The 9348-nt window shown below is 42.0% G+C and overlaps 1 protein-coding gene across 3 annotated transcripts; it reads left to right on the forward strand.

Moving 5' to 3' along the window:
- The first annotated feature begins 644 nt into the window (after nucleotides 1-644).
- Nucleotides 645-7592, forward strand: LOC126589131 (uncharacterized). Of its 3 annotated transcripts, none has more exons than XM_050254355.1 (2): nucleotides 645-4645; nucleotides 5500-7592. In XM_050254355.1, exon 1 carries the CDS (start codon nucleotides 1561-1563, stop codon nucleotides 2503-2505), a length of 945 nt encoding a protein of 314 aa, XP_050110312.1. In that variant the 5' UTR covers nucleotides 645-1560; the 3' UTR covers nucleotides 2506-4645; nucleotides 5500-7592. The 3 variants fall into 3 exon arrangements, with proteins under 3 accessions (XP_050110312.1, XP_050110313.1, XP_050110314.1); XM_050254356.1 differs by having other exon boundaries at nucleotides 5564-7592; XM_050254357.1 differs by having other exon boundaries at nucleotides 645-4436; nucleotides 5355-7592.
- Nucleotides 7593-9348: the final 1756 nt, after the last annotated feature.

The raw sequence follows: 9348 nt of genomic DNA on the forward strand, positions 1-9348 counted from the left end.
ATGTCCCCCCTGTCTAGGTGTAACTTCTTTTTTCCTATCAATAAAATTCCCTCGTACTGCCGAGGTTCTCCAAAAAAAAAAAAAAAAAAAAAAAGTTCACTTGCTCTCATAGTGAAGATTACGACTCGAATGAATGTCGGCACTAACTCGAATGAATGTCGTCTTCGCCCATGTTCACTTGCTCTCATAATTTGATATGAAAAATATTTTGATACATAGAATTTGATAGCCAAAATGTCGGCACTAACTTCAAAAGACAACAGAATCCACGAGCAATATCGCTAGATTACCAAAAATATATAGAATAATAATTTTGCAACCCCAAAAGGAGGGCATACAACGGTACTGAAAAACTAGAAACAATATTGTATCATTTTCTGGTCCGATCAATTCCAGTTTGCAGAAACGAAAGCATCATCATCTTCCAGATATTAGATGACCTAGCTGGAGTCATTGTTCTTTGTCCTTGGCTGCCCAAGGAAGCAGAGTCACGGAAAAGAAACGAAGTCACCAAAAGATGAACAGCCTGCAGCAAGTAACAATACAAGAGAGAAACAACAATTAGAACAGTACAGTAACACCGTATAAAAATACTTTGAAGCTTAAAAACTAGAAGCAAAAGAAAAAAACTAAATGGTGAAGGCTAAGAAGGAATGTTGTAAAGCCTTATACAAGGAGAGGACTGATGAAAATGGTGAAAGGTATAGAAAAGCGAAGCAAGAGGCGAAGAAAGCTGTCAGAGAAGCTAAGTTAGCGGCTTACGACGATATGTATAAACGACTAGATACCAAAGAAGGAGAGTTGGATATCTATAAACTATCTAGAGCAAGGGAAAAGAAGACAAGGGACCTAAACCAAGTGAGGTGCATCAAAGATGAGGATGGAAAGGTTCTTGCTACAGAGAACGCGGTTAAAGACAGATGGAGAGGTTATTTTCATAATCTTTTCAATGAAGGACATGAAATGAGTGCTTCTTTAGGGGAGTTGAGTAACTCAGAAGAGTGTAGAAACTACTCTTTTTATCGTCGAATCCGGAAGGAAGAAGTGGTTGTAGCTTTGAAGAAGATGAAGCATAAAAAAGCAATAGGCCCAGACGATATACCAATCGAAGTGTGGAAACTTTTGGGAGAGACAGGTATAACATGGCTCACTGACCTTTTCAATAGGATTTTGAAAACGAAGAAGATGCCAAATGAATGGCGAATGAGCACTTTGGTGCCTATCTACAAGAATAAGGGCGACGTACAAAATTGCATGAACTATAGGGGTATTAAGCTAATGAGTCATACAATAAAGCTCTGGGAGAGAGTCATTGAGCATAGATTGAGGCAAGAGACACGGGTTTCGGACAACCAATTCGGGTTCATGCCAGGGCGCTCAACCATGGAGGCAATCTATCTCTTACGAAGATTGATGGAAAGATATAGAGATGGGAAAAAGGATTTACACATGGTCTTTATAGATTTGGAAAAAGCGTATGATAGGGTCCCAAGAGACATTCTTTGGAGGATTTTAGAGAAGAAATGAGTACGAGTAGCATATATCCAAGCTATAAAGGATATGTATGAAGGAGCAAAGACTGCCGTAATAACTCATGAAGGACAAACCGAAAGCTTTCCCATAACTGTAGGATTACATCAAGGCTCATCCTTAAGTCCTTACCTTTTTGCGTTGGTAATTGATGAGTTAACACGACATATTCAAGATGATATTCCTTGGTGTATGCTTTTCGCAGACGATATAGTGTTGATAGATGAAACTCAGGAAGGGGTAAATGCAAAGCTTAACCTTTGGAGAGAAGTGTTGGAATCTAAAGGTCTTCGCCTAAGCCGATCAAAGACAGAATATATGGAGTGCAAGTTCAGTGCAAATGGAGGCCAAAACGAGTTAGGGGTGAGGATCGGAGATCAAGAAATACCAAAGAGCGACCGTTTTCGTTACCTAGGATCTATCTTGCAAAAGAACGGAGAATTAGATGGAGATCTCAACCATAGAATACAAGCTGGATGGATGAAGTGGAAGAGTGCATCCGGCGTGTTGTGTGACCGCCGTATGCCACTGAAGCTCAAGGGAAAATTTTATAGGACGGCAATAAGGCCGGCGATGCTGTATGGCACAGAATGTTGGGCGGTGAAACATCAACACGTACACAAAATGGGTGTAGCGGAGATGAGGATGCTTCGTTGGATGTGTGGGCACACGAGAAAGGATAAGATTAGGAATGAGGATATCCGGGGTAAAGTAGGAGTAGCCGAAATTGAAGGAAAGATGAGAGAAAATCGGTTACGGTGGTTTGGACATGTGCAAAGAAGGCCTACTGACGTTCCGATTAGAAGATGCGACTATGGGACAGAGTTTCAGGGCCGAAGGGGTAGAGGAAGACCTAGGAAAACTTTGGAAGAGACTCTAAGAAAAGACTTAGAGTACTTGGATCTAACGAAGGACATGACACAAGATCGAGCACAATGGCGTTCTAAGATTCATATAGCCGATCCCACTCAGTGACTTGGATTTTCCAAGTCTCCAACCGAGAAGTTTTCCTCACTCGGGAAATTAAGGGAACACTACCCCAACCTACATGCTCCACTCAGAAAGCTTCAACATACAAGCTTTAACAAAAGAAAATTCAAAGAACTTAGCGAAGAAGGCTTTGGTGTATTTAACACAATACGTTGAAATGAAGGAAAGCTTATTTATTGATATCCCCGATAAGCTACAAATATGTACATATACATGAGTCAAAATAAGCACACAAGAGGGAGCCTTCACAAAGGTTGCTTAGGAGAAGTCTCAGCAGTCGGTAGAGCCCCAGAAAGAGAAGGCACCGGAGGGGGATCATTTGGAGCCTCAGTACTGGACAGAACCCTAGAAGGAGGAGGCATCTGAGGTTGATCATTTGGAGCTTCATTACGCGGTACAGCCCCAGAAGACGAAGGCAATAAATGCCTTTGGAACAAACCCACAAATCTCTGATGATCAAGTAAAACCTGACCATCAGTTTCCTTCATCTGGTCAAGCTTCCTCTTCATGTTTGTAGCATAGTCATGTGCGAGCCGGTGCAACTGTTTATTCTCATGCTTGAGCCCTCTAATCTCCTGTTTGAGACTCATCACTTCAGCCGCCAATGATTCAACTTGGCGGGTTCGAGCAAATAGGCGTTGGGCCATATTAGACACAGAACCTGCACACTGAACACTGAGAGCCAGCGAATCCTTAACAGCTAACTCATCAGACCGTTTGGAAAGTAGTCTGTTATCTTTGGGAGTGAGAAGGTTCCTGGCCACCACCGCAGCGGTCATATCATTCTTCATCACGGAATCCCCAACGGTAAGAGGACCAGTAGGGGAGACGAAGGATGGGCGCCATATGTTGTCTGGAGAAGGCGGGGCTACCTCTTCAACAAGGTTCAAGTCAAAACGACGGTCGGAGGGGCCAGACATTTTCAAAGGTGTTGAAGAGAGAAGAGGTCGGACAAATCAAGATCTTAGAAGTGCAAGAATGAAGCTTCTACTGGTGGAGATTCAAGTGTGCTTTGGAACTTAATGCCAGCCCCTATAAAAATCTGCACTCGACGAAGCTTCAGAAATCGAAGAGGCGCCTGCTCAGAAATCGAAGAGACGTTTGCTTTCTCAAAAGCTGGGCTGCTTAGAGATCACGAGGGTTGATCTCAGAAATCGAAGAGGCGTTTGCTTTCTCAAAAGTTGGGCTGCTCAAAGACCACGAAGGCCGATCTCAAAAATCAAAGAGGCGCTCGCTTTCTCAAAAGCTAGGCTCCCCAGAGACCACGAGGGCCGATCTCAGAAATCGAAGAGGCACCTACTTTTCCAGCCTTTTCCAGCCTTGTCAGCACCTGTCGCACGCACACTCAGTTTTGCGGAAATTATGGGCATTCTGTCAAAGACTTCTGGGGAAGTAGAAAACACATGAATCTTACTGTTCAATCACCCACTTCCCACACGCAACAATAGCTCATGGGTACCACAGATAACTTTGCCAAAGTTCTCTGCCAAAGTTGAGCACATGAAGCTTGCAGCTCCCACTACATCGCTCTGACCAAGAAGGGTAAAAGAATAGCAAAGAAACAGCACTAACAAAGTTTAGACCCATAAATTTTTGAAGGTCTAGCTACCATATTATTACCCACAAGGGTAAAGGAACAGTACCACTGCTGGATAATTGGAAAGTCCCTGTGTGTCAACCTCTGTGCTTCGTGGCAAGGTAGACTAGCAAACATGCCCAACCTTTACTCACATTCGAGAAAACACTCCCAATAAGATTGCTTGCTCCAAAATCGAAGAGGCACCGTCCTCCGAATCTCGAGAGCCAGACTCCCAACATGACTACTTTCTTAAAAATCGAAGAGAAGGTAAAGGAACAGTACCATTGCTGGATAATTGGAAAGTCCCTGTGTGTCAACCTCTGTGCTTCGTAGCAAGGTAGACTAGCAAACATGCCCAACCTTTACTCACATTCGAGAAAACACTCCCAACAAGATTGCTTGCTCCAAAATCGAAGAGGCACCGCCCTCCGAATCTCGAGAGCCAGACTCCCAACATGATTACTTTCTCAAAAATCGAAGAGACACTGCTCCCCGAATCTCGAGAGCCAGACCCCCAGCATGATTGCTTTCTCAAAAATCGATGAGGTATCGTTCTCCGAATCAATCGAAGAGGCGCTCGCTTTCTCAAAAGCTGGGCTGCTCAGAGACCACGAGGGCCGATCTCAGAAATCGAAGAGGCACCTACTTTTCTAGCCTTGTCAGCACCTGTCACACGCACACTCAGCTTTGCAGAAATTATGGGCATTCTGTCGAAGACTTCTGGTGAAGTAGAAAGCACATGAATCTTACTGTTCAATCACCCACTTCCCACACGCAACAATAGCTCATGGGTACCACAAATAACTTTGCCAAAGTTCTCTGCCAAAGTTGAGCACGTGAAGCTTGCAGCTCCCACTACATCGCTCTGACCAAGAAAGGTAAAAGAATAGCAAAGAAACAGCACTAACAAAAGTTTAGACACATAAATTTTGAAGGTCTAGCTACCATATTATTACCCACAACGGTAAAGGAACAGTACCACTGCTGGATAATTGGAAAGTCCCTGTGTGTCAACCTCTGTGCTTCGTGGCAAGGTAGACTAGCAAACATGCCCAACCTTTACTCACATTCGAGAAAACACTCCCAATAAGATTGCTTGCTCCAAAATCGAAGAGGCAGGCACCGTCCTCCGAATCTCGAGAGCCAGACTCCCAACATGACTACTTTCTCAAAATCGAAGAGAGGGTAAAGGAACAGTACCATTGCTGGATAATTGGAAAGTCCCTGTGTGTCAACCTTTGTGCTTCGTGGCAAGGTAGACTAGCAAACATGCCCAACCTTTACTCACATTCGAGACAACACTCCCAACAAGATTGCTTGCTCCAAAATCGAAGAGGCACCGCCCTCCGAATCTCGAGAGCCAGACTCCCAACATGATTACTTCCTCAAAAATCGAAGAGACACTGCTCTCCGAATCTCGAGAGTCATACCCCCAGCATGATTGCTTTCTCAAAAATCGAAGAGGCATCGTTCTCCGAATCTCGAGAGCCAGATACCACAGACCACTTTTTTAAAGTGCTCTGACAGAGTTAAAACATGTGAAACTGGCAGCTCCCACTACCGTGCTATGACCAAGCAGGGTAAAGGAATAACATTACTACTTGTTGTTAGGGAGACTCCTATATATGTCGACCTCCATCCCCAACGGACAGGCAGACCTGCAAAAATGCTCAACCCTTCATCATATCTGAGAGGGCACTCCCAACGAAGCCTTTCGAAATATTCAGCTTTCTTTCCCCCCGATAATACCTCTGCAAACAAGCTATACTAGAGCAAGAATATCTCATATCATCAGGGTTAAAAGCAAGAGTATCCCATATCATGCTTTTTCCCTGTCTTTTCTTTTGGCCTTGTTTTTACCTGCAAGACAAGGAGAAAGAGAGCAATCAGTCAGCACTTGGAATCAAGCTTCCAGCCAGGAACTGACTGCCTGGAACCCCTTACCTGATTACTTACCTGGCATTGCTCTTGAGTACTCATCTTCAACATCTTATGTTTCCAGGGAAGATTCCGCATCTGCTTGAGGAACAGATAGGGCAAGTGCGAAGGATACAAGGAAGCATGTGGAGACAAGCGTAACAACACACGTGCCGATACATTCATTACTCTGTCAAAAGCAAAAGTATCCCATATCAGCAGGGTGGAACGTACTCTAGATTTGATGGACTTGTTTTGACCCTCAAATTCTTCAGTCGGCCTTATACTCTGGAGGAAACCAGAAAACCCTCCAGCTCAGTTCAAGAATAAGCCTGTGGAAAGTTACTTCTTCAAAAGCAAAAGTATCTCATATCATCTCTTCTCATTTTTCTTCTCTTTATCCTTCATGCTGCTGCAAGATGGGGAGAAGGTGAACAATCAGTCGGAGCTCTGATTGCTTACCTTGTCTGTCACCTCTTTCAGCAGACCCCCTAGCTCGGCGACTTGGGGGACTCCTACTACATGGTTTGTATCGCGCTTGACCAAGCCTGAAACTACAAGTAAGCTTCAAGTGAAATTGATACATTACCTTGTGCATCTCCACCAGTTAAAGATACCACCCCTGGATGGAGGAAGAGTACTTCCAGAGAAGATGCCACATCTACCTATGAGACAGATAAGGCAAGTCAAGACGACACCACACTCCGATACTTAGAAGTTTCGTGATTACGAGATCATTCTCCCACAATATTTCCTAATGTCATTTGTACTAAATCATTCACTTGTACTCACTAAATGAGAGCTTGAACCTATGTACTTGTGTAAACCCTTCACAATTAATGAGAACTCTTCTATTCCGTGGACGTAGCCAATCTGGGTGAACCACGTACATCTTGTGTTTGCTTTCCTATCTCTATCCATTTATATACTTATCCACACTAATGACCGGAGCAATCTAGCGAAGATCACAAAAAGCGATCGTTTTCGCTACCTAGGATCTATCTTGCAAGAGAACGGAGAATTAGATGGAGATCTCAACCATAGAATACGAGCTGGACGGAAAGAGTGCATCCGGCGTGTTGTGTGACCGTCGTAGGCCACTGAAGCTCAAGGGAAAATTTTATAGGACGGCAATAAGGCTAGCGATGTTGTATGGCACAGAATGTTGGGTGGTGAAGCATCAACACGTACACAAAATGGGTGTAGCGGAGATGAGGATGCTTCGTGGGATGTGTGGGCACACGAGAAAGGATAAGATTGGGAATGAGGATATCCGAGGTAAAGTAGGAGTAGCCGAAATTGTAGGAAATATGAGAGAAAATCGGCTCCGGTGATTTTGAACATGTGCAAAGAAGGCCGACTGACGCTCCGGTTCGAAGATGTGACTACGGGACAGAGGTTCAGGGCCGAAGGGGTAGAGGAAGACCTAGGACAACTTTGGAAGAGACTCTAAGAAAAGACTTAGAGTACTTGGATCTAACGGAGGACATGACACAAAACCGAGCGCAATGGCGTTCTAGGATTCATATAGCCGACCCCACTTAGTGGGAAAAGGCTTTGTTGTTGTTGTTGTAATAGTTTTGATATCTTAGGCATGAAGTGAAAAAGAATCTAAAAATCGAGAACCAAGAACGCAGCGAAGAAATGAAGTCACCAAAAGATGAACAGCCTGCAGCAAATAACAAAACAAGAGAGAAACAACAATTAGAATAGTACAGTAACACCATATAAAAATACTTTGAAGCTTAAAAACCAGAAGCAAAAAAAAAAAAAAAAAAAATAAATAAATAAATGAATGGTTTTGATATCTCAGGCGTGAAGTGCAAACGAATCTGAAAATCGAGAACATAGAACGCAGCAGCGAAGAAAAAGTACGAAAGCAATGACTAACCTCCTCCTTGCCAACATGAACAGTTTGGGACTCGATGTCAGAGAAAGGTACCTGCAATTCGTTTAGAACAGAAACGCCAAAGAAGGGAGACATAGGCCTTACTAACACTGTCAGTTATCATAAACATTGACGATCCAGTTACAAATCCATGCTGAGAGGAACACCAGGACTCGGAGTAGTTAAGTTTAAGGTTAACAACCTTCGCAGGTGTCTTATAAGAGATACTACTTGAATAAGTTGACAGCACATCCTTTCTTGTAGCAATATGTTAATATCTATTCGGATCCCAAACTGTTAATAAACATAGAGGACAAATCAAACCAGAATCAAAGTGTAATGGAGTACGATCCAATATTACACTTTCAATAACTAAATCGTTCGAATTTTTTTAATCGGCTGTTGGCTATTCCAAGAAATTTGGATGGCACATTATTCACTTCCGATGAAAAAATCAAGAAACAAAGTAGACGTGAGTTACACTAGTTAGCTATTCAATATGTTGATAACAATTTGAATTTTTGTTTGAATAAGATATATTGTCATGTAAAAGAAAACTTACAAATTTAGAATTGGTGCCTGAATCTTCACATTAGTTTACAATTTGTCCTTGAAATTATCAAAATTTGCACCACTGTGCCTGCCATAAACTTTTGTCAAAAATTTAGTTAGTTTCATGATATGGCACATATATGCGTCCCACATTTCAAATTCTAAATATTTGTTAAACGACCAAATCTAAACTATGATGAAAGTTTGGGACCAAATCTAAAACTTGGATGAAGAATTGAAGAGCAATCATGGATCCCATTATGATATTAGATTGTTGTTGTGGCAGGCGGTGCCGTTATGACGTCATTGGACCCAATCGAGGCATGCACAACTCATGCACAAAATCCATGCGCAAGAGAGAAAATTTGAAGCAAATAATATCTTTTTACAATGTTTTGAAAAAAAGCAGACATAGTTAAATTTATGGTATCTTCATCAAGTCCTTGAAAAACATCAAACGTTCATCATGTGGGATGATAATGAATCTTTGACTTGTTTGTAAACAAGATTATCATTGTATTAGTGTGAGGGTAGTATTGGAAAGTATGTGAGGTCTATTAAAATAGATTTTGATTTTAAAAAATAGATGTACAGTCTTTAAGTATGTAAGGTGCCGTCAACAAAAATGAGGGTTGTATATAAAACAAACTTTGTTGAATCCATAAACCTTAATTGTTAAGTCCATAAACCTTAATTGTTACAAGTGGTTTATAGCTCAGTTGTTCAAGAGCTTCATTTTACACCTGAGATCCTGCATCCGATTTCTATCCGGTAATTAAGATGAATTTAGTATGAATTATTGTATCGTTTGTTAAAAAAAATAATTTAGATAAAAAATGAACTTGTGTAAGGACCAATTCTTTTTTTTTTTTGTATATTATTTTTAAAGAAA

The sequence above is a fragment of the Malus sylvestris genome, chromosome 11, assembly GCF_916048215.2.
Source record: "Malus sylvestris chromosome 11, drMalSylv7.2, whole genome shotgun sequence".
Taxonomy (NCBI): Eukaryota; Viridiplantae; Streptophyta; class Magnoliopsida; order Rosales; family Rosaceae; genus Malus; species Malus sylvestris.

Coding starts and splice junctions, on each gene's coding strand:
- LOC126589131 (XM_050254355.1), top strand. CDS start 1,561: ATGTATGAAGGAGCAAAGACTGCCGTAATAACTCATGAAGGACAAACC.